This window comes from Typopeltis vanoorti, chromosome 6, assembly GCF_054136105.1.
Source record: "Typopeltis vanoorti isolate ZY-2024b chromosome 6, IOZ_Tvanoo_1.0, whole genome shotgun sequence".
NCBI lineage: Eukaryota > Metazoa > Arthropoda > Arachnida > Uropygi > Thelyphonidae > Typopeltis > Typopeltis vanoorti.
Genome location: NC_143554.1, coordinates 66452633 through 66479548, shown reverse-complemented (window position 1 = coordinate 66479548; position 26916 = coordinate 66452633). Strand labels below are relative to the sequence as shown.

Sequence of the window (26916 nt, the reverse complement as noted above, 5' to 3'; positions counted from 1 at the left end):
GAATTTTGACATATAAAGATAAGGATGTCATTTTGTCTCTTTACAAGGACTTGATAAGATCTCACTTGGACTATTACATGCCGGTCTGGTCTCCTGGTTTCCATTGTGATTCTGATACAGTGGAGAGAGAGAGTGCAGTGGAGAGTTAAAAATGATATCAGGATTGTGCAGTACTGATTATGAAGACAGATTGAGAATTTGTAGACTGCAAACAGGAGAAAGGGGGGGGGGTGATATGATTGAGACATGCAAAATTCTGACAGGGCCATACAGGATTTCAGTTAATGGAATTTTTCATTTTACGGAGGGTGGGAAAAGGACATGAGGGTATCCTTGGAAGCTGAGAATAAATGCTACTAAGAAGGGGGGGACAAATTTTTCTCTCATAGGGTGGTGTGTGTGATTGGAATGGATTGCCATTGGATGGTGGGTGTGCAAGCAATGTGAATGAATTCAAGAATAAGTATGATAGCTGGTGTGTGTAGTATATGGCCTTCCTCAATGAGTCCCTGATTCCATGGGGGGGGGGGGGTCTCTTAATAATAATAATATTGACAAAACATACTTAATCAGTATTGAGAAGGATTGGTGATAGTCTGAAATATGTCATTTTTGGTTTCCTTCAAAGTTTTCAGACTATCACCAATCCTTGTGATGTAGAAGAATACTATTGGTGATTTTCAAGAGTATAATTAAGGATTTCATGCTGGCTGGGGCGTTGCCCAGTTAAACAAGGCTGTTGTTTTCGCCAGGGAACCGGGGCGAACAGCGAAAAGTCAGCTACTGGAACAAATCTGAAAATAAACCCAAACTCAACATAACCAGAGTTAAAGATCGGTACTATCAACGTAAGAAGCCTGAATGGCAAAGAAATGGAGCTAGCTGAGGAATTAGATAAGTACCAGATTGACATAATAGGGGTGACTGAAACAAAAAAGACCAAAACTGGTGAGATCTTTCTGAGCAATAAATACAAAATGTTATATTCAGGTAATGACAATCAAGGAAAAGGAGTAGCCATAGTATTCAACACAAAATACGAGGCTAATCTTCTTGAATGGCAGTCAGTCTCAAGTAGAGTAATGTGGGCAAATATGAGAATGGGGAACTGGACAATGAGACTTATTTGTGCCTATGGTCCCACAGAAGGTTCTACTAGAAGTGGAGGAATTTTTTGAGGCTTTAGAAAAAGCAACTGACACAATGAAAAATGAAAAGTTGGTCCTTGTTGGGGATCTAAATAGCAGAGTAGGAAATGATTGTGAGACATACAAAAATATTTTAGGAAAATTTGGAGAAAAGAGCAAAGCTAATAATAATGGCAAATATCTGTTGGATTTCTGCTCAGGACATGGACTGGTTATTACTAACACCATGTTCCAACATAAAAATGTGCACAAATTCACATGGAGAGAAGAGGCTAGGAATAAGAAAAGTCTCATTGACTATGTTATTGTTGATAGTGATGTTTTCTCCCTGGTGCAGGACACCAGAGTGTACAGAGGATTTGAAATTGGAAGTGATCACTATTTAGTCTTCAGCAGGATAAAATTGAATTTCATATTGAAAAGAATAACATGTAAGAAAGTTTTAAAGCGAATAAAAGTTGAGCAGCTCTTAGATGTGAACTGTAGACTAAAATACACAAAGATTATTGAAGAAAAAATGAAAGTGTTTGAGAACAGGAATCAAACCTTGGAGATTCAGTGGCAAACTCTGAAGAAAACATTGATTGATTCTGCCAGAGAGGCATGTGGTGAGGTTATCTGTAAGGATAAAAAAATCAGAACTCCCTGGTGGACACAGGAAGTTAAAGAGGCAGTGAAGGAAAAGAAGAAAGCATACCAAAAGTTCCTGTCAAATAAGTCGGCTTGTGCTCTTAGAGAATATAGAGACAAATGCAAGAATGCTAAACACTGTGTAAAACTAGCTAAACAAAAGTCATGGGAGGACTTTGGCAAGAATATAGAAAATAAATATCAAGAAGGTGGCAAAATATTCTGGAGGTTGTTGAAGAAGCTTAAGAATGGAGGAAAGAGTGCTGTAAAAGGAATTAGAGATGATAAAGGTGACATGAAAACGGGAGAAAAAGATATCCTTGAAGTATGGAGTAATTACTTAGAAAAACTGCTAAATGAAACAAGCAGTGATGACAGCACAGTGGTAAAAAACACTGACCAGGCATGCAGTCAGGAATACATATCCATACTAGAAGTAGAAAAAGCAATCAAAGGATTGAAATGTGGAAAGGCAGCAGGAGTAGATGATATTCGACCAGAAATGCTGAAGTATATGGTGGTATAAGAGTCTTACAGTGGCTGTACTGCATAGTTCAGAAAGCCTGGACAGAGGGACGAATTCCCAATGATTGGAGTAGAGCTCTCATAGTACCCATATATAAAAAGGGAAATAAAACTGCATGTGAGAATTAGGTATTTCCCTACTGAGTGTTCCTGGCAAGATCTATGCAAGTATACTTGAGAAACGGTTTAGAAGAATTGTGGAAGAAAAGCTTGGTGAAGAACAAGCTGGATTCAGGCCAAATAGAGGCTGTCAAGATCAGATCTTCACCTTACGACAAATAGTGGAGAAATCATGGGAATATAACAAAGATCTGTATTTAAGGTTTGTCGATCTGGAAACAGCATATGACAAGGTGCCAAGAGAGAAGCTATTCAATATGCTGCAGTTATATGGTGTCAATGGGTCATTATATCAAGCAATACTTAGTCTTTATTTGAGTTATAAGTCTAACTGCTGACTTAAACCATGTTCCTGTACTTAAGTAAGTACAGGAACATGGTTTAATGTTAAATCTGGTGTGAGACAAGGATGTACATTATCCCCTCTGTTATTCATTATCTATATGGATCACATTATGAAGGAAAGTGGTATTAAACATGATATCAAAATTGGAGATGTTAATATCAGCTCTTTGCTTTATGCGGATGATGTTCTGCTACAAGTCTGTAAGATTCTCTGAGTAAATTGAATAGCTGTTGTAATAGATATGGTATGAAGGTCAGCAATAAAAAGACAAAGACAATGAAAATAGGCAGAATCATTGAAAATGTCAATGGTGTTGTGAATGGAGAACCTGTGGAACAAGTAAAACATTTCAGCTATTTAGACACGATTTTTACTGAAGATGGTAAATTAAATATAGAAATAGACAACAGAATCAGCAAAGCTGGTATGGTGGGAAGTCAATTGAATAAATTCATATGGAATAAGAGAGAAATTAGTCGGAACACTAAATTAGCTGTATACAAGACAGTGTTCAAACCAGTTTTAACTTATGGATCTGAGAGCTGGGTCAGAAGTAAAACACTTGACCAAAGACTAGAGACCGCAGATATGAGAGTCCTGAGAAAGATTATAGGCGTGAACAGATGGCATCAATGGCAATATCATATTAAAAACGAGGATATTAGGAAAGAACTTGACATTGTCAGCATCCAGGAATGCGTTAGCAGAGCTAATCTCAGGTGGTATGGTCACTTAAACAGAATGGGCAAGGAAAGATTAGCAAAACAAGTGTTCTCTGCCAGGTTGGCAACAAAACGACCCAGAGGAAGACCAAGATATAGGTGGATTGATACGGTACAAAGTGCTTTAGACAATAGAAATATAAGATCTGATAATGTTGGAATCTTGACAAGTAACAGACTGATTTGGAGGAAAATTGTAGATAGGAAATTAATAATGATGTAATTTTTTTCATCTATAATATCCTGTACACCCCTTGAGGGTACATGGCAGCAATTTGATGATAATTAAGGATTAGATTAAAAGAGAATTTATGATTTTATCCTGTTGAAATAAGTAACATATTACAGATGCTTTGAAAGTAAAACTTCCTTCTCCTCTCCACCTTTTTTTTTTTTCAGCTGAAGGCAAATTAGCCAGTTCCATGCAGAATTGGTATTTTACACTTGTTCTTTCCTCATATCATTGTTTTTGATATGGGTTCTGCCATTGTAGCCATTTGTTCAGTCTTCTTAGTTTACTCAGAGCACTCATATCTGATTTAATATTTTGTGAAATGAATAAATTTCTGTAGAAATTTATTCATTTCAAAAATTCATTTTGATTTGTTTCAAAAAATGAAACAGATCGATTAAAAAAAAAAAAAAAAATCCGACTCTGAACAAGACGTCGATTCAGCTGGGTAGGTATGTGGCAAAGTTGTTTGCAGAGATCTCATTGTGGACACAAGGAGTTAAAGAAGCAGTCTAGAAAAAGAAGAAAGCTTACCAAAAATTTCCTGCAAATTAGTCTGTAGATGTCTTAAAAGAATACATTGAAAAATGTAAGAGAATTAAGTTGTGTGTAAAAGTTGATAAATAAAAAGTCATGGGAAGCTTTTGGTAAGAATATAGAAAATAAATATCAGGAAGGTGGCAAAATGTTCTGGGGACTATCGTAAAGAAGCTTAGAAATGGAGAATAGAGTACTATAAAAAGAATTAAAGGTGATAAAAGTGACATTAAAACTGAAGATAAAGATAGTCTGGTTGTTTGGAGTAATTGCTTTGAAAGACTGTTAAACGAAACAAGTAATGACAGAACCATACTAATAAACTTTCAAAAGGAATGCAAAGAGAAGTACATGTTAATACTTCAGGTAGAAAAGAAGCTGTTATAAACTTGAAATGTGGAAAGGCAGGTGGAGTAAATATTTGACCAGAAATGCTTAAATATGTAGGTATAAAAGTTTTGCAGAGGTTGTCAAGATTTTCCCTTTACGACAAATAGTTGAAATTTTGTAGATCTGGAAATGCTATACAAAAAAGGTGTCTGTAGAAAAGCTTTTCAAAACACTACAATTATAAATTATATTGGTAAATGGAACATTATACAGAGCAATATATAGTCTATAAAAAGTCTTGGATTGTTAGTCAGGAGTTAGAATTGAAGAAAATACAGGAAGATGGTTTCACGTAAAATCAGAGGTAGGACAAAGATGCACATTATCTCCACTCTTATTCTTGATCTGAATGGATCACATTTATGAAAGAAAGTGGGATTAGGCCTGATATTAAAATTTGGACATGTCAAACTTACTGTATTTCTCAAACGATAAGGTGCACCGGACTAAGAGGAACCCGAAATTTGAGAAGATTTTTTTGAAAAAATATATAAAAGTATTCACAAACCTTAAATTTCATTTATTATTATCATAACTTGTTCCACCAGTATTCAGTTCGTCTCCACTCATCTCGTTACTGTCACTTTTTGTATTATTGTCTGAACTATTGTTATCATTTTTAAAAAACTAAGTCATCTTCAGTACCATCCATCACGGAACTTGTGCCTCATTTTTTAAAAGACTTGATAATTGTCTCATCTGTTCAAAACTGCATATGCTCGCCCACTAACTACTATTGATGATGGTAAAGTTTTCGTATGTAAACCGGGTATTCCCACATATGCAGCGAATCACGTGTTTGGCTTGCATTGAAAACGTGGGAATCCAAGACTTATCCGGTATCACCTACCTTCGGACCATAAGACTCATCCAATTCTACGTCGATTTCTCTACATAAAATGGTGTGGCTTATGGTCCAAAATATACGATAGTTCTTTGCGTTATGTAGATGATGTATTTTTAAACATGTCTAGTGCAAGTCTCTAGATTTCTCTAACAAAATGGAAAAACAGCTGTAAAAAATATGGTATGAAAATCAGCAATAAAAGACCAAAACTGTGAAAATAGGCAGGAGCATAGAAAATTGTCTGTGCGGTTAGCCTAGTGGCTTTACACTTTGCAACCATATGCCTGGGAAAGGAGTGCCCTGGGTTCGATTCCCATTGTCGACGTGAGGAGGAACTTTCTCAGACATAGCCAAGTTAGCCAGTCTTGGGCATGGACAACGGGGGTTTTTCTCCCAAGTTTATCTGGGAATTTTCCTCCTGCAAGCAGGCAAACTGGTCCCATGAACACATGCAGCTACAGCCATAGAATATACCAGGATGCATAGGGCTAATCACTTTATCCTTGGGATGGGTACAACTTAGAAGGGCTTAAGATAGCTCTGTAACTGGCCAGTAGGCCTAACATGTAGAAGGGAGAAGAAGGCATAGAAAACTTCCACCGCATTCTGAAAAATCTGATAGAACAAGTAAAATATTTCGGCTATTTAGGCACAGTTTTTAGTGGAGATGGCAAATTAAATCTGGAAATAGACAATGGCATAAGCAAAGCTGGTATGGTGGGTAGTCAGCTGAATAAATTTATATGGAATGAGAGAAAAATTAGCCAAAACACCAAACTAGCAATATACGAGACGTTCAAATGAGTTATGGATCTGAGAGTTGGGTTAGAAATAAAGAACTTGATCAAAGGCTAGAGACCACAGATACTCTGTGTTCTGAGAAAAATTAGGGAAGTACACTGATGGCATCAATATTAAAAATGAAGATATTAGAAAGGCGTTGAGTCTTTTTACTTGGAACTTGACAATTGGAAGGCAAGTGCTGAAACAATGTTTGCACGCATAAGCATGGATAAAGGATTAAACCAAGATTAATTTCTTGGCATCTTTAATTTAAAATATTGAAAGGAACTTAACCTTTTTAGCATTCAAGAGCATGTCAACAGAGCTAATCTAAGGTGGTATGGCTACTTGAATAGAATGAGTAAGGAAAGGTTAGCGAAACAGGTATTTTGTGCCAAGATTGTAGGAAAGAGACCCAAAGGAAGACCAAGATCTTGGTGGATTGATTCAATCAAAATTTGCTTTAGAAGCAGGAAATGTTAGATATGACAATATTAGAGTGCTCACAAGTAATAGACTAAGTTAGGGGAAATTGTTGATAAGAGATTAATCATAATATATACTTAATCAAAAAGGAAAATAAGGATGAACATAAGAATTAGAGGAATTTCTGTACGAAGTGTTCCAAGTAAGATTTATGCAAGCATACAAGGCTGAGAAAAATTTTGAAAGAAAAAACTTGAAGAACAAGCAGAGATCAGACAAAATAGATGTTGTCAAGAGCAGCTTTTCACTTTACAACAAATAGGTGAGAAATAATGGAAATATAACAAGCATCTACATAATTTTGTAGATTTGGAAAAGGCCTACATGTCCAGAAAAAAAAGCTTGTCACAACGCTACTGTTATGAAATAAAACATTATACAAAGTAATACATAGTCACTATTTAATTTGTCAGTCACCAGTTAGAATGGTTTAATGGTTAATATTAAATCAGGTGTGAGAGAAGGGTGCTTATTATCACCACTGTTATTCATCACCTATTTGGGTAGAATATGAAAAAAAATTTGACATTAATTAAACCTTATTTATTATGTAGCATTTGGTGATAAGAAGAATACATGCATGTGCTACCACACACAATAAAAAAGGACGTACAAGACAATAAAATGTATAAAAGAATACAATAGTGTGAAGTGATACTGTAGTCATATATGCATGTAAAAATATACAAATAGACATAAATTGAATGTCTTAATATGATAGCCAATCAACAGCATCTGTAGAAACTGTTATAAACTCATTTACAGGTCCTGTGTAGGCTCTATGAGGACATTCAAATGTGATATATTGTATAGTTTGGTTATCCTCACCACAGTTACAAGATGAGTTTGGTCTTATTCCCCAAGGAAACTCTGCACCTATCATGGTTGGTGCTAACCCTATTTAGGGAGGTCCATATTTTTCGAGGTAGGTTGAACCCTGATAAATGCTGTTTGAGTTAAAGACAGTCTGCCAGATTACTGGGACTTGAGCAGTCCATTCTGTCTGCTATGCTATTGTTGCATCATAGCCCTCAGTGACAAGTCATTGTGCTGTTATAATAGGCAGGTGTCTTGACTTAAGCCTGTGTGATGTAATGCTTTCAATATCAGTGTATAGGAAGCAGTGGATTCCAGCAAATTTTGTTGTATTTGTGAAGCAGGTTGTCTTGGTGTCATAGTTGTAGTGGTTGTGTGTGGCTTAGAACTGGTAGCCAGTATCATGGAGTAGTCATTTATTGTTCCAGAAATGATACACATTATCTGATTCAGGATGGTATCAATTAATTTAACATGTGCACTGTTCAGCCAGACTGCTGAGCAATATTCAGTAGTTGAATAAATGAGGCCCAGAACAGATGTCCTTAATGTGGGAGCATAACCCCCCCCCCCCAGGTTGTTCCGATAAGTTTATGTAGTATGTTATTTCTAGCCCTGAGTTTTTGGCAGTAATATTGGAGAGATGTCTATTAAAGAAGAGGGTTCTATCTAGGATTATGCCCAGATACTTTGGATTAAAATTGTGCAGTAGTATGTTCCCATTTAGTGGCATTCTTCAGATGTCACATGCCATGCTATTATTCAAATTGAAACAGCATGTTTCAGTCTTGGTAATGCACGGAATAAGATGCCACTTCTCAAAGAAGTGGTTTAGCTCCTCTAGGTCACTAGTTAGTATGTGCTCTATAGTACAGAAGTTCTGGTGTCAGCATATGCGAATTTTCAGACGTTGTCCTTAGGTCAGAAATATACAAATTGAATAGAGGGGGCGGGGAAACAGAACTGACCCTTGTGGGAGTCCATTGTTAAGTGTTCTTCTCTAGCTCATCATCTATAACTACCTGTATTGTTCTATTAGACAGAATAGCATTGATCAGGTGGGTACTTATTTTACATTTCAGTATTTTAAGGAGCTTATAAATCATGCCATTCCTCCATACAACGTCATATGTAGTCATCAAGTCTATAAAGACTGCACCAGTTTTAAGGCCTTTTTTCAAAACCAGATTCTATACGAGTCGTTTAGGCCAAAACTTGATCTTCACAGTTGTGCCCAGGCCTGAAACTGACTTGTTCATGAGGGAGAGTGTCAATAATAATAATAGTACTAATTCTATTGTAAATAAGTTTTCTAGTAGCTTAAGACAAACACTGAGCAGTGTTATATAGGTCGATAGCTTTCAGGTTTATCAGCAGGCTTTCCAGATTTCACGTTTTTTAAAATTCTGCTGGTAATCTGCCACTCTGTAGAATATTAGAAAAGAATTTTGTCAGCCATACCATTGTATTTGGTCTAGAGTTTTTTAAAAATCCAGGTGTTTTACAAGTTTTCACTTCCTGGAGTGCAGCAAGAAGTTCTTCTATGGTGAATGGATTCGATAGATTGGTTACTTCAGAGCAACCTTTTTTTAAATCTGGTTAATTCCTTTTTAATTATTTTAGTATGGGTTTTTTCTGATTTAGCTCTGGACAGATTCACTATCTGATTGGCAATACAGTTTGCACTAACAGCAGTTTGGGGGCAATGGGAATTGCCACCCAACTTTTTAAGGAGACTCCATGTCTTCCTGCTTGAATGTTTTTTAAAGTTAAGCCTTTTGATGGTGTCAATCCATTTGTTCTTTCTAGCTTCATTTAAGCTGTCAATAAGATCATCTACACACCTTGACCTACCTCGAAAAGATAATCATAAATATCGTAGATGTCTGCTATTAAAGTCATTATAAAGTGTTTCGCTCCAGCAAGATATATACAGGGTGTTCGGGATAAATTTGACAGTTTCGTAAGGAAAAAGAAAATCTTCTTTGTATCTATTAAATTTAATGAATTGACAAAAAAACATTACAGGCAGAGTTAATTACAATACTATCAACAAGATTTACTCAAAATAACCACCATTAGCATCGATCACAGCTTCAATTCTGCTTCGGAACCTCAAACAAGCTGATGCTACAGTCTCCCTGGGAAGGGCCGCAAAAACTGTTTTAATTTTATCCATTAACTGGGCTTTTGTATTACTGGAAGTGCGATTGGTGTCTTTTTCAACTGCGCCCCATACAAAATAATCCATGGGGTTAAGGTCTGGGGAGTTTGGAGGCCAAACATTTGGAATGGTGAAGTCGTAGAAATTTTCAGACAACCATTTTTGACTTTTCCCAGAGGTGTGGCAAGGGGCCGAATCCTGCTGCCATACATACGGCCTACCATTGGCTACCCTTGTTATCCAGGGCTTGACTACAGTTAGCAACTCCACGAACAAAGCCCGAATTCCAATGCCAGGGTTCTTCAACACCTGTTCCTGCAGATTTGCGAGGAATTCTGCTGTACGAACGCAATCAGATCGTCTGCTAGGGATCTTTCTTCTTGCTACATCCTCGTAGTCACCATTGCAAGTCTCTAGTTCATGCCTGATTGTTTTTACTGTATTCAGGGAGCATTGGGCAGCAGTCGTAATATCCTTATTTTGATGGCGGGCACGAATCATCATGATACAAGTTATTCTCTTCCATGATTCAGGTGGGTTCCAGCTATCCATCCTTTCTGACATCTTGTATATGAATGAAGAAGGGTCCAAACTTTTAAATGAAGAGAAGTGTGTGTTAATACATGTAACTTACGGAAAAATATAATTAATTATAAATATGTCAAATTTATCCCGAACACCCTGTATTCTTTTCTAGCACCTCTAGGGATATGTTTTTTGGCTGTAGAAATTACTATTTTCACAAATCGTTGGTAGTTACAAGGTTGTGGTGGAATCCAGTGCACATTTTTATCTAGATGTAATGAGAAGCTGTTCTAGTTTGCCTTGGCAAAATTCCAACGTGGCATTGGTGTAGTTTCAGTAACTGGGATTTGAGGGCCCACTGAATTGCATCCCATTAAACTTTTTTTTTTTTATTTTTTTTTTATTTTTTATTTTTTCCATGCCAAATTCATTATAGCTATTACTCAATTTAGTTAGAGAATTTGAGACTTGCAATGGATGTGTTTAGCGCTAGATCATCATCTGCATAATGCAAAGAGCTATATTTGATATATCTGCTTGTGATATTAAACTTTATATTATAAGTAGATATATCAAACATAGATAGCTCTTTGCATTATGCAGATAATGATTTATCTCTAAACACATCCATTGTAAGTCTCTAGGGTTCTCTAACTAAATTGAGTAACAGCTATGAATTTGACATGAAAATCGCAATAAAATGACAATGAAAATATGCAAGAACATGGATAACTTCAGTAGCATTCTCAAAGGAGAACCTATAGAACAAGTAAAATATTTCTGCTATTTAGACACAGTTTTATATGGAATAAGAGAGAAAATAGCCTAAACACCCAACTACCAGAATACAAGACAGTGTTTAAACCAGTTTTAAGTTATGCATCTGTGGTTTGAAATAAAGCACTTGATCAAAGATTAGATACTACAGATATGAGAATTCTGAGAAAAATTGTGTGCCTGAACAGATGACATCAGTGGCAAAATCATTAAAAAGGAAGGTATTAAGAAGTAACTTTGTTATCATTGAATAATATGTGAGCAGGGCTGATTTAAAGTGGTATGGTCATTTAAACAGAATGAGTGATGAAAGATTAGCACCATCTTGGCATCAAACAGGTGTTTGATGCGAAAATTGCAGGAAAAAGACCCAGAAGAAGACCGAGCTCTAGGTGCCTTAGAAGATCAGAATATGACATTTGACAATTATCGCACTTAATAAAGCATGATCAGAGATGCAGATGATGTATGGAATGAGAGAAGAAATGTTAGGTAAGTTTTGCTAACCTTTCTCCAGCCCTCATGCCATTTCGGGTTTGTTCTACCTCAAGTATTGTTCAGTGGCAGCCATAAAAGGCAAGTCCAGGCATATATTTATTGTATCATATTACAAATGAGGCTATTAAGAAAGAGCTTGACATTGTTAGTATTCAGGAATGTGTAAGCAGAGCTAATCTCAGGTGGTATGGTCACTTAAACAGAAGAATTACTGAAAAGGTAAGGTTAGCAAAGCAAGTGTTTCTTACTAGTATGGCCCAGAAAAAAAAAAATCCAGATAAAGATCTAGACCAGTGGTTCTTAACCGGTGTTCCCCGGAACATTTGTGTTCCATGAACTGGTTACAAATGTTCTGCTGGTGAAAGATGTCACATGACACAGTTCTGAGTGTAATTGGCTACTCTGAATAAAACTGTTGAGGGAATTATTTTCGTCATAACAGAACAATTAACAATATTGGAAGAAAAAATTTCCAAGTTACTTTCCTTCCTTAAATACAATTATGACTGAATACGAAATCTGTTTGGCACAGTTAATAAATAAGTAAATATTAAATAAGTTAATAAAATTCGCATCAAGTTGTGAATTTTCGTTACGAGACGAATAACAATAGTTATCTTGTCAACGGATCATACTCTAAAAATGAAATTCTCTGAAATAACTATTGAGGAATTTTGTATTTTTGTCGAAGCTGAATATCAAGCTCTTCTCCACAAAAGCACTGAAAATTTTGTTACAGTTTTCAACATCATATTGGTGTGAGCTCAGTTTCTCAATATTAAATATAAACAAAGAGATGAGGGTAGCTGTATCACATGTTAGACCTGATATTGCTGAAATCTGCAAAAGCCGACAAGCTGAAGTATTGCATTAAAATAAGTTCCATTTTTATAAAAGGCAAGTCCAGGCATATATTTATTGTTAGTTTTATGACCCTTATGCTTTGATGTTTCCCAAATTTTTCTTATAATCAAAAGTGTTCTGTGACTTTTAAAAGAACCACTGATCTAGGCAGATTGATACAGTAAGAAGCACTTAGAAGAGTGAAATAAATATAAGATCTGACAATGTTGGAGTCATAACAGATTAATTTAAAGGAAAATTGATAGGATATTAGTAATGATGTAAACTTTTCATGTAGTACTATTGTAATATCCTGAATCAGGAATTTATGAAATTTGCACACAATAAAACTAATTAAAGAATAACAGATTGCAACAATTTCTGTTATGCTATTTTAGGTGAATCTGATAAATCTCATTACATTATATTGGTTTTGTTCATCTATATGCATAGATGAACTTCTACAATATAGGTTGGAACTAATTTTAATAAAATTTTGTATATGGTGCATTTATTAAAATTAGATGAGTTTGCTGAATTTTAGGTTCTAATTGTGCTATTTTTACTGGCTTAAGTCAAAATATTTTGAAACTGTATAAAATTCTGTTATCTCATCTTCTTTATATCCTCTTTTACCTTGTGGTGTCGAGGGTTTATTAATCATCGTACCTCAAACTCTTCACAGGATAAGGTGGTCAGCCCTACTCCTCAACACTACACGACATATTCTATGTCCTGTAGTGTTGAGTTCTCAAGGCCGGTTTGTCTGCTTTGTGGGATAAAAAAAAAAACCTACTTTTCACGCCCAAGCCCGGCGAACTTGGCCATGGCTGAGGAAGATCCTTCAGCTCCTCACATCACCGACGGGAATCAAACCTAGGACACTCCTTCCCCAGACATATGGTTGTGAAGCGCACAGCTAACCTCCAGGGAGTCCAAAGACTCATTGAGGTAGGCCACCTACAACTCTGTCCCCATCACTCAATCCACCAACTATTTCAAACAACATCTACTGTCCACGACCACTAGTATTTTCACAGACAGTTGCCAACATCCATGCCCATAGCAGGATTCAAACCTGCAGCCTTTTTGCTGGAGAGTGGATACACTAACTACTTAGACAACCAGGTCAGCTTTGCAGTTAATAATACCTACATTGCATATTATGGTAGCAAATAACTGTGGTTTAATTACTTTGGTAATGCAGTTCATCGTGATGCAAGAATGTTATTGTGAAGTGCAACTTTTTATAACTTCTTCAGATAAAGCAAATTATAGAATTCCTGAATGAATTTTCCAGGTCTTACTCTCTGTAAACAAATCCAGAATAGTTTGATTGTGGTTTATTCATTTTAAGCAAAAACTATATATTTTTTTATCTTGAGCATTCACTTTGTTATTTAATATTCTAATTATTATGTGACACCTCCAGGGAGTCCAAAGACTCATCGAGGGAGAGTGTACCAACAGCATCGAATGATTGATTCCCTTGCAACTTTTTTTTTTTTTTTATGTTGAAAGTATATTTTTCACTTGGTTAGAGTATAATAAATTCAGTTTAATCCTTTATCCAAGTGTGAGCAAACAAAGTTTGCACCTGAAAGTATCTTCAGGACTGGGGTAAGGTGGTACAACACCACACAATAGGTAGAGATGACCTGCTAATGCTTCTGCCTGGTATCTCTACTTGGGCCTGGCTCCCACTGAAGAGACCTCAATAAAGGTTGAAACTAGTCTGGGTAGTGGCCCTTCCCTTAATGCATAGCATTAGACATATCCGCAAGGAAATGTGTTTTGCATTATAGGAGATACTGAGATAGGAGTGTTGGTAGCTTGCTCCACCTTTGCAACGAGTTGCCCTAGTGTTGTACCACCTTACCCCAGTCCTGAAGATACTTTCACACTTGGATGAAGGATTAAACTAAATTTATTATAATCCCTTACAACTACTAACCGCGTTCAAACTTGCTTAACTTTTTGCGGAGCCATTAGTAGCAGAGGCTCAACCAACGAGCTGTCCTGACTTTTAGTTGTAAATTACATGTTGTTGTTGTTTTTTTCATTATGGTTTGTTTGTTGTATATGATTTTTCTATAAATTTATGCCTGAAAACTTTTTTTTTTTTAAAAGGCCGACAGTTATCTGGATCTTTAGCATTTTGCACACACAGAAGTTTTTATTTCTGATTTAAAGAAAAAAACAAACAAACTATATTTTCTATATAGACTGGTATTATTTTACCAGTCTATATAGTGGTATTGCACTAATTGCACTATAATCTATTCTAACATCGTGATGAAGAGCTCTCGCTCTCTCTTGAGAGAGAGGGGAGAAATTTATCTTTTAGTTTCTTTTGCAAAAGATCAGATTTTTAATGTACTAAATGTACTTATTTTTATATGTAAAATCGAAGGATTTCAAATCAAATTATCAAACCAAGCCTTAACACAATAAGCAACAGGGGAGTTAAATTATTTTTTAAATCGATGTGAAAGATGAAATGAAAGTTTATCCTCCATATAATCTTTGCTGTGTTATTTAAATAATTAATTTTATTTCAATCTGAAATAATTGTTTGATACTTTTATTTTGTTTCAATTGAAATTTCATTTTATTTCAGATTGAAAATGAAGAGAATGTCTTAGTATGTCTTAGGATCATTATAGAACTTCATAAACAGTTTAGGCCACAGTTCAGTCCTGAGGTCAGTATAATAGATATCTATGTCTGTATATGTCTGTACTGCTTTAATTCATTTCAGCTCTGTTTTAATGTAATTTTGACTTTAAAATTAGCCTACAGTTACTTTTTTTTATTATTATTAAGGCTATAGTATTCCATTGTTAGTTTGTGGTTATTAGATACCAGACATTTGAATTACAAATTTGCACATTAGCTATTTTGTCAGATAAGAGAATTCTTTAAATGGTGTATGCTAATTAGATTGGATCACATCAGATGTTTGGCAGTTCCTAATCGAATACTTTTTTTTTTGCATTGTGGTTGCTATATTTGTGCTATTATATTATTTTATATTAAGATTGAATATTTTAGAACTTAACTGTGGAACTATAAACTTGTGTACGTGAGGTTAGATTAAAGGAATGTGGTCTTCACTGGTAAAGAAAAGATGAGCGGAGATATGATAGAGACAGTAAATGGAAATCGCCTCCAATTTCAAATCCTCTGCATACTGTTGTGTCCTGAACCAGCATGAAGATTTACTATCAGCAATAACATAATCAGGGGGACTTTTCATTTTGGATTTTTGATTTAAGCCAATAAGAATACATATTTGGTTGGCTAAATCCCAACCAATCTTTTCCCTTATCGTTATTTCTTGCAACTTCTCTGTATATGAATTTGTGCACATCTTTTATGTCGGGACATGGTGTTAGTAGTAACTCAGTGATGTCCTGAAAAGAAATTTATCAGGCACTTATCACTATTATTATTAGCTATGATCTTTTCTCCAAATTTTCCCAAACATCTCTCTCTCTCTCGTAATTATTTTTTGCTCTGCTGTTTAGATCCCCAACAAGGGCTAACTTCTTCCTTAGTAGAGATTTCTGTGGAAACATAAATAAGTCGCATTTATAAATAAGGGAACTGGACTTATCTAAGCATAAATAAGTCCAGTTCCCCATTGTTGTGTCCCATTTTTTTTATAATTGTATATTTTAAGATGCTTCCTTAAAGCCCTTGCCTATGTGTTGCATATGGTATCTGGATCATAAAGGGATAGCCTGAAGGTCGAGCCAAACCTATGTGACGGAGTCTCGTTAAGTCCTGAGATTAAAGGAATGTGGTCTTCACTGGTAAAGAAAAGATGAGCGGAGATATGATAGAGACAGTTTTCTGTTGCATCATTTAGGACCTTTAGATTTATTAGAATGTTAATCAAGAAGTTGAACAAAGATAACACAAGATATGCAATCGTGACCGTAAATTATATTCTATAAATCTCCCGCCCAGATTCGTAACTAATTTTACAAGCGGTGCATCGAATTCCATAAAGAGACAAATTTGGTTAAAGAATAGCAAGCTTTATTAAGCATGAAGTACGTACTGCTAATAATACAAATAAAAAGGTTCCATTCAAAACTATCTAAAGAATAAATCAAATCTGATAACACTAATACTTTCCAGAGAAAAGCCTTAAAATTCAATCAACCTTAATTACCTTACATAAATCTCACACTATAATCTTGGATTTTAGAATCTCTGTTAACATTCACTCTTTAGGTTAAATCCTCTTAGACATACTCAATATTCAGATTCGTATAGTGCTTATCCACTCATAATATCTTCTGCACAATAAATCTCTTTCCTATACAGTCCTTTCTAATGATTATCTCTGAGTCCTTCGTTATTAAAGTTTACATAACATTAATTTCTTGGGCTACACACAAATCAAAGAACAAAATGTCTACTTATCTATATATAATGGTTCCACTAAACACTTTTTTCTATATCATGGTTAAGGTTTCTGATCATTGATGTGCTAACGTGATCCTCTCCTTGACCTCTTTTGTTACAGCTTTCCGGACACGTACTTTCTTCGACGTTCCAAGCTGCATAGCCTGCTGCTGCTGTATCTCGGGATTTCGGGACTAGATTTCCCATTGAAAACTGCCCGATCACATGCCAGCAATGGACCTCGCACCTAGAGCTCCGATTGACCACAAGGTGAAACTAAGAAACGAGAGGGGGGGGGGGTTCCCAACCCTTTTATACCTCCTCCCTATCGGCCATTCCCGTAACTTTGGTCGTTCACCTGGCACGTAGAATTCACCGTCGCATGTGTCTGACCTCATAATGTCAGATTCTCTCCTGCCACTTCTTTTCATGTCCTGCGAGCACGAGACTGTTTGTAGCTACTGTCTGCTACCCCCCCCCGAACTTTAGCTTCGGTATACACAGATTATGTTCATCGTTTTCTTGCACGTTATTTCATAATACAGGTTATTTCACACTAAAGGTAATGTCAATCTTAATTCAGTATTAAATTATACACTTAACATTGGCACAATTTTCTTACATATTCTTTTCTTGTTAATGTATTCAAAACTACTCATACCTAGATAACAAGCATATTTTTATGTTTCTTATAGGGTGTTTGCTCTGTTAGACAATGATAAGATGAATTTTAATATTCTAACTTATCAGGGGGGGGGGGCGGTCCGCCCCAGGCGGCACTTTGAACATTTGCAGTTAATTCTGAAATACAGTCTCCAGAACTCATTTGCTATAAGTGTTGCTAGTTATGAAAGGAGTTTTTCTAAATAAAATTGATTAAGAATTATCTACATTACTATGAAATAGACTTTGCTAATAGAAAAGCAAGAAAAATAATATTTTAGAATGTTGAAATGAAAGTTTTACTTCAAAAATAAACATAGTGTTTTAATTTATTTCCCTATATGTCGTTTTGACTTTTTGTAGTATTTTTGGTGTGTATTGAGAGGGGGCGGCAAAAGCTCTAGCTACACCACTGTATGGAAGAGGCACATAAAAGTCCCGTGGGTATGATAAACATGCAAAACACTTCTTGACATGAATGTGTAAAGAGGTTAGAATGATTTTCAGAATTTGGAGAACAGTTTATGCAGCAGATGAATGAGATATAATGAAGCAGAGAAATCTTAAGTCAAACAGGTGACATTCAAAATTAGGCATCCTCTTGCAATGGTCAGTGGATTTCACAAAAGCACCACACTCCCTTGTGGTAGAAGGACTCATATAGGTTGTATTTGGATAGTTATTTGGACTGTGGTTGTTGAGATGGAGATTTGGGGTTCATTCTGTTCCTTCAAATTTAGGAGATGAGCTTGGGATGTCTATGGGTGATGATACATATTGTATAGGTAGTTTATACCACAAATGTGGAAGAATTTTTTTTGAGAATTATTTTCAGGGAGGTTTTTTTTTATTTAATTTAACTGCAGTAACACTATATTTACATATAGTGTTACATGCAGAATTACAAAGGTGAAGAAAAAAGAGCATGGGAAGACACAGTGAGAGAAGATGCGCTTAGACATGTTTCCCATAGGAGAGCAATCCAGTCTCCATGCCATAACGTGGCTGGCTTCAAAAGTGTCCTTTATATGCATAGCCTAAATTAAGGCATGATCCACAGCATAGATGGCAATGAGATTAGGCACCACCTCATCAGGGAGCCTCCACAAATGCATTCCCTTCTGATTCGTCTAGTATGCTATCTAGCAACAGTCTGCTCTCAAAGATGAGAAGTACTAGATCTTTGCAGCATGCCCTTGAGGGGCATTACACTACATGTTTAAAGATAGGGGAGAGAAATCAGAACTCAGCAACAGCTATTCAGTTCCCGTAATGAGAAAGGCACTGAGTGGTATTTCACTCAGTGCCTTGCTACCATCTTTTAGGTTATCTACTACCTAGTAGGTTTTAGTTGGCATTTCCTCCATCTAGGAAAATATCCTACTATTATCTTACTGTTGTCTATGAAGATATCTTACTATTATCCCACTGTTACCTATGAATGCACTAAGAACTAGCATCAAAAATTCAATACATTGAAGAAATTTTACCAGCCTAACCATGAAATATCACATTTTGACATACTGATCTTTCAACAGTAGGTGAAAATTAACACAAAGAATATGGGAGCCTTGACCTCCCCCACACATTTTATTAACAATCAAATAAGTGCTGCCTGATGTTAAAGCAGATTCAATATCTGAGTATGAAAACTTTCATGGTCACTTATTTTTTGGATGTATTTTTCAAAACCATGCGTCAACCATGTCACATGTTGGTATCATTTGGTTTACATGCATACACAATGCACACACACATACCCTGGCAAAACAGATTTTGATTATTGATATTTGAAATTATAATAACTATAATCATTATAAGCAATTTGTGAGTTGTAACATTTAGAAGGAGCAAACAGGAGCAGTAGATCTGGAGAAGTATATCTACAAGTGATGCAATCTATACCCTTTTACAATTAGCTGAATTGATGTGGGGAAAAAAAAATAAAATCTTTACTGCTGTTTTATAGACTATAAGCAAGCATTTGTAAGCAGAAATAAATTCTTTCAAATTTTAAAACAAAAAATAAAAATATGAAAGAATACTCAATATCATCCTCCAGTACTGTTATTTAAAAATAAATAAAATACCGTGGCAACATTAAAATTTGGAGCAGTTGAAACTTCTGAATTACCATTTGAGAGAGGTGTCATGCAGAAATGTCTGCTTTCACCATATTTGTTTAACCTGTGTCTGAAAGAACACTAGTAAAAGAGACTATTCCAGAAAACATGGGAATAATTGTGAATGGAATTTACATCATATAAAAATATGCAGATGATATAGTATTATTTAGAGATAATAAGGAAAACTTAGAAATTGAAATCCTACATAAAAACAATAGACTATGCAATGCAGATAAATTGTAGTAAAACCAAAATAATGACAATAAGTGGAAATAAACTTGGAGAGGTTAAAAAAAAAAAAAATTCAGTTACTTAGGCACATCGATCACAGACAGGCTAAATTATGAAGAAACTGTTAAATACAGAGTAAATCTGGAGTGGTCTACTATGACCAAAATTACAAATATATGAAAAACTGCACATCGCTCCAAAGAACTTTAAATTAAAATATAGTTTCAGTGGTACTCTCCTTTATGGTGCCTACTTGGGTTATCAAACGGAAGGAAGAACAGAAACTTACAGGATCTGAAAACAAGTGTTTGAGAAAAATAAATAAAACATCATGGGCTGAAATGAAAACCAATCAGGAGATCAGAGAAGAATTATTTCAATATTAACATGAATCAGAGAAAAACATTTAATACCTACTAACATGTTCCCTCAAAATCTCCAAAATGGAAGAGTAGAAGGAAAGATACCACTTGGAAGACCCAGAAGGAGAATTGGATAAAAAGCATCAAGAGTATAAGTGGCCTTAACTCTTTATGGAAATTTAACTTGGCTACTGATAGATTGAATTGGAAGGCTATTGGTCATGGTAGCCTCAGCCCATTAGACAGATGAGAAAGATGATGATGAATCATAATAATAAAAAAACCACAAGATGTTGCTTTATCATTTCTGGTTCAATTAAAGTGCATTACCATGAACATAAATTTCATGCATTGTTTCCTCAGTTTGTCAGGCAACAATCTGAAGTGATAGTTTCTCAGTGAACTGAGGCCAGATTAATTTTAATTTGCATGACACTTAAATATGTCAGTTGGATATAATTGTCACAAGTTAACCTTCTGAGATGGATATTCATTCTTTTCATTTTTGATAGACTTTTTTGTACTCATTAATTTAGGCAGAAATATTTCTCTATTTGGGAGTGCAAAAAAATACTATATAACTTTTTTTATTATTTCCTTCTGTCATTTCCATCATTCTTATTAAAGATCAAAATTATGAAAATAAGCAAGAACAGAGAAAACTTGAGCAGCATTCTCAGTTGAGAACCTATAGAACAAGTAAAATATTTCAGCTATTTAGGCACAGTTTTTATTAAAGATGGCAAATTAAATTTGGAAATAGACAACAACAGAATAAGCCAAGCTGGTATATATTGTGGGGAGCCAGTTGAATAAATTCGTATACAATAAGAGAGAAATTATCCCAAACACTAAACTAGCAGTATAAAAGGCAGTGTTCAAACCAGTTTTAAGTTATGGATCTGAGAGTTGGATTAGAAATAAAGCACTTTGTCAATGATTAGAGACCACAGAGGATGACCAAGGCCTAGGTAGATGAATTCATTCAGAAGTGCCTTAGAAGAACCAGATGTTAGATATTGACAATATTGGAATGATTAGTAGTAATAGACTAATTTGGAGAAAAATTGTTGTTTAGATTATTAATAATAATGTAAACATAATTATGTAGTGCTGTCATAGTAGCCTGAACATATCCTGAGGTTTGATATCAGGAAATTGATGAGAATGATTTATTATCCATATCTGAGATCTTATAATATTTTTGTTGATTATGTGTTGTGGTACTGAGCTTATGTTAATAAAATAATCCCTTTTTTTTATGGATTATTTTATTGCATAAATTGCAGATCTTCAGAATCATTTTGCAGAATGATGACAATAAATTTTGAGTGTGCTCCTGTTTAAAATGTAACAGTTGAGCTACATTGATGTTTGCTGATAAGATCTGACTGCAAAGTGATATCCGGGAAACGTTGAATCCTTGAGGTGAATATGCAGAAATAAGAATGAATATAAATTAGCTACATAAGTCATTTTATTTTTTAGAATTCTTACAACTGCTGTCCTGTACCCCTTGTGTATGAGTATATTGGTTACATACAGCTAATTTAGTTAAGGAATCCTGTAGACTCATGGTGGATTTATTTAAAATTATTATAACATTATCTACATTCTGCATATGTTAAAGCAGAGGTTAACATCTCCAGTTTTGATTGGGTTTATTACCACTTTCCTTTATAATGTGATATATAAATGGTGAATAACAGTGGAGATAGTGTGCACCCTTATGTTAGATCTGATTTTACATCGAACCATTTCCTTCAGATTTAACTGCTGGCTTACAACTTATGTATATAGACTGTATTGTTCAATATAGTATCCTGTTTGCACCATATAATTAGATTAATTTACCATATAATTGGATGATATTACCTTATATTCAAATAAATATGATTTTAAACATTCCTACACTAGCTAGTTTCTTGATTTTTCATTATATTAAGAAAAGAAAACAAAAAGCATTAAATATCAGTGCTGTTTAGAAATTTGCTTGACTACTTTTTTAGGTATTTAAAATTCCTATTACCATTTGTAGATGTATGTTGTTGAAGTTGGATTTTCTCTTTTAATCATTGTAAAATATAAACTGATTATTTATTGGTTTATATTTTACAATGTCAGACAGATAATGGTGGATACGATGAACTGAATCATGTTTAGCCTTTATGGCTATTTCTGCATTGTTTGCCATAGAGATGAAGAAATGGTTGGAGGTCGTCCAAATGGGTTCTGTGCTATTCCACTAACATTACATCTGCAAGTGAAAGACTGAGGTACATGGTTGTGCATGCTCTTTTGAAAATATCCCACATAATAATTTGGAACTTGGAAGATTTTGTTAGCTACAGCATGTTGAAACTTCACTGCCATGCTCGCTAAATAATTCTGAACCTTTTTATCTTGATGATTAATGTTTTTATTATGTATGTTTTTAGACAATCTCTCTTGCACATTGTCTCACAATGTTCACATGGTAGAATTAACACCTGCAGGTTTTTTGAATTGCCGCTGACTTAAGAGATGTAGCTGTAATATGTTATCCTTTCTAACAGATGAATGCTCAGAGTGTGAAAAATCATTGTCTAACAACAGTCACAGTTGTCAGTTTAGACACAACATAAACTTCAGTTATAAGTTCATAATCTGTGCATCTGATACCATTATAAAAAGAATTTTTTATTGTGAGAAAAGATTTCTTAAATGGTACATATTTATGAGTATCCTGTTTATGCAGTTGTTCAGTTGAATGCTTAGAATCTCTTATTAAAATTCTTATTAACTTTTGTCTTAGTGTACTTATTTGCAGAAACATTTCATATAATGGTTTGCTTCAGCTAGAATGTGCAGGGGAAAGGAAAATCATTTACATAGGAATCTCATGAGAAAAACTATAGAATCTCGTTTCTTTCTGCCTTCACAGACACACCCCAGATGTTTGTTAGTTTGCATATGAAATGGTAGTTTTGAACGCCATTAATATTGCCTATTCTTAGGTTTTCTGAGAGGTAACTGTATATTATTCATTCTGTATAAGTAACACTTAGACACAGTTGAAAATTAAGATAGCAAAAGTTAAGATAGATAACTGCAGATATTTAAATTCATGTATCATAGATCATCATCAGTGTAATACAGTTGGAAATTAAAAAGATTAAACAACAATGAAGGTATATGAAGAATGGACAGCTAGATAAAAACTGATTCTATTGAGATCAATGAAACGTGTGTGTGATTTAAAAGAAAATGAAGTGTGTGTGTGCACATGACAGAAACTTATATAATTAACAATTATAGTTCTTAACGATCATTTCCCAGATTTGGGTTATGCAGAAGTACTTTGGAATTCTTTAAAGAGATTCTCATATTTATGAGAATGTATGTGTAGTAATTTGGTGTCATTCGAAAGGATACTGTGGCTAGTATTAGTAATATCATGTTTTATTAGATCAGACTTGTTTCATTTCTTGGAAGTAATGTAGAATTGACATTCTGATATAGAAACAGATTGGCCTGTTTGCTCAAAATAGAATAACTTGCAGTTGCATGGAACTGAATTGACTCCAGGTAGCAGTAGAAATGGAATTTTATCTTTTAGAGATGGTATTATGGAACTAATGGAATTTTTAGGCTTGAAAGTTGTGGAAATGTTAAACTTCTTTAAGGTGTGAGATATGCACTCTGAAATGACTAATGTACAGGATGGCAATTCTATGTAAGTCTTCTATTGTAGAGGGTGGAGAAAAATGGTTAAAATCTTCAGTACTGTTTTAGGGTTGTAACTGTTGAGAATGGCAGTTTCTTTAATTTTAGCAATTTCTTTTTGAAGTAGATCAGACAAAGAACAGATAATATGAGCTCTATAAAGGCATTTAATAATGCCGAATTTTTGCGAGGGATAGTGAGCCAAAGTCTGGTGTATATATCAACCTGAAAAGGAAGGTTTCCAAAAATACTAAACACGTGGAACCATCCAGTTCTCTTTTTATAAGAGCATCAGGGAAAGATATAGTTCCACTTGTTTAAAGTTCCATAGTGAAATTGATTCTTTGCTTGTTATTGATTTCTTTTGTTAGGGATAAGAGTTTTGCCTGCTTCCTTTTGAAAATGAAAAGTGTATTTATAATTCTCGGTGTGGTGTGTTTTTTTTTTTTTTTTCACTTTATTTATTATGAAAGTCAACATGGCAAAGAACAACAGCAAACAAAAAAAAAAGTCTTGAAAAAGAAAGATATTTTAAAGAATTATGTGCTTTGTGAGCATCTAGAATCATTCTCTGTTTTTATATACCATGTATAGAATTTTATATAGGAAGTTACCAAATGAGATCTCTTTTCCACTGTTTGATGTGCTTTGGAAGTTTCAAAAAAATGCTGAATTAAGGAAGAGTTTTTTTACATTGATCCATTTCTTATAGCTCAATGCTTTGTCCTGAGTGTTTGAGTATGGTACTGTTTAACTAAGCAGTAGGCATTCACTTGAATGTGAGGTAACTGCAAGTTATAATTACCTTGGGCAACTTGGGATAGATGATAGGAATAAGTTTAAGGTAGGTGATAAGTTTTGAATGGAGTGTTAGTAGTGCTTTGAAAATTTTCGTCAGTCTTCATTTCAGAGTTATGTGACAGCTTTTTACCATCTTTGGTTATCTTAAAAATTTATTGCTGCCAAGTTATTTACAAGTGAAGAACAATATTGTATAACTACTGGACTGACTAATAGAAATTACCTAAAAGATTAAGAGGTCACATAACAATAATTGGGGCATATGCACCAGAAGAGAGGGAAGAAGACAGTAAAACCTTTTACAAATACTGCAGAAAGTCATGTGCAACCATCCCCTGGTGGATTAAAAGTCACTATTACGGGATGGACTTGATCAGCAACAGCATTCAGATATTCCTTGGAAAACACTATTTTCCATTAATATCAGGAGACCTGTTTCATACCAACAGAACAATCCCCACTCCATAATTCACCTTCACAACATCTTCAGTTGTGTTTTCAAGGCAAACTTTCTGCCTACTGTTGGTACAGAACAAGGTTTACCATGACTCATCAGACCACATGACTTTTTTCTAGTGTCTAGTCATGGTGTTCCTGACACCAATGTAGATGAACTTTCCAGTTCTTCACAGAACTGATTCTCTTCAATTACTTGCACATAGTTCAGTGAGATACTGGTTATGAACAGCCTTCATTAAATGCTTCAGTCAATTCTGCACACAGGAAGTGCTGTTTGTCTACACAAACAGCGATCTCATTCCTTACAGATTATCTAAGGACCACAGTTATGTCTCTTAGACAAGAAATGTGGGTTATTTTTCCACTGATTCATCACCCAGAATCTCTCACCTTAATGAGAAACTAGTCAGCTCTTCTGTTTTCAAAATTGCGGCTTCTGCCAGACAGGCAACCAAAATAAGCCCTTTATTGAACTTTTAAAGATCCTCTGTTTTTTCCCCGTTGTGATCAACACTATTGACGATTACCAACCAGCAGCATTCTAAAATAGTTGCCTAGAACATGTGGCGGTGCATGTGACCAAGTATTTTGCATACTGCATAAGTGATGTTTGCATATATCTGCATGAAGGTTTCTAATTCATTGGCTGGTATAAAAGTAAATATAAACAAAATGGATAGAACATCTGAATTGAATGGACAATAGTAGACTGCCAAAAATATTAAATGGGTATAAAATAAGTGTAAAAAAGAATTAGAAGAACTGAAAAAGCGATGGCATGAGACCTGAACAGGCCACTTGGCCTAAAATTCATGATAGGAGGAGGAAGAAGAAAATTTATTGCTACCAAGTGCTCTAACCTAGCACATAGTTTGTGAAGCCTTTATTTACACTTGATTATATATGTCACTAGTTTTATTTAAAACAAAAAAAACAATAGCATTTTTAAAAATTTTTTACAAAATCAGAAATTAAGTACTGGTTAATTTCTTGTTATTAAGTTTATTTTCATATCTAATGGTTATAACTCGAATAACATTTCTAAAATAATAATTGTTCCACTCTCATTCTTTTGAAAAATATGTTTTTAGAGTTTCTATTCCTTATGTTGCCAGTTTATCAGATAAACTATCTGAGCTTGAGCATGTTGTAAGTCTAAAAGTCCTGTTCACAAGTTATCCTTACTTTCTCTGAAATGTCAACTTTTTTTTTCTTCTGTCTTTTCCTAAATATTATCAGGTCCTTGTTCTTGTGGTCTTATACACTGTGAACAAATGGGTAAATTTGTGATGGTAAGCTTGGAATAGCACCACTACTACATTAAGTTGAATAAATCAGTTTTTGCTTATCATGTGGTATTTTCCAAATGCATGATCTTTTGGAAAAAGACTGAACTACTACATATTTTAGTGCTGTATAATTTTATAAGCATCAGTATAGGTAGAAAACAGAAAAAAAATAGAAATTCCCATGAAAGCCATTTGCATTTTGTTTAATTCTTGTGAATAGTCTTTGGCAAATTCATGAAGATACAATGCCAAATAAGAGAAGAATTCGATGGGGGAATGGGAAATAAATATTTCCTTACAAGAATTATTGTAGTGGTACATTCACTGCATATGTTTTTGGATCAGAAGACTAGTAATGAATATTATAGACCCCAGGATGTTTCTAGAAAGGCTTGTGGTCTTCGGTGAATGAAGTAAAACTCATACAATCAAAATAGGTACGAAAGCCACTAAGTATTGTGTATGTGCTCAA

The 26916-nt window shown here is 34.7% G+C and overlaps 1 protein-coding gene across 1 annotated transcript in view; it reads left to right on the top strand.

The window, feature by feature from the left end:
• The window catches only part of Nipped-A (Transcription-associated protein Nipped-A), a 936100-nt gene that overhangs the window by 39225 nt on the left and 869959 nt on the right, over positions 1–26916 (top strand). The window contains exon 5 of the mRNA XM_090393977.1: positions 15010–15093. Coding sequence (XP_090250103.1) covers positions 15010–15093 — 84 coding nt within the window. The remainder of the gene's footprint in view (positions 1–15009; positions 15094–26916) is intronic.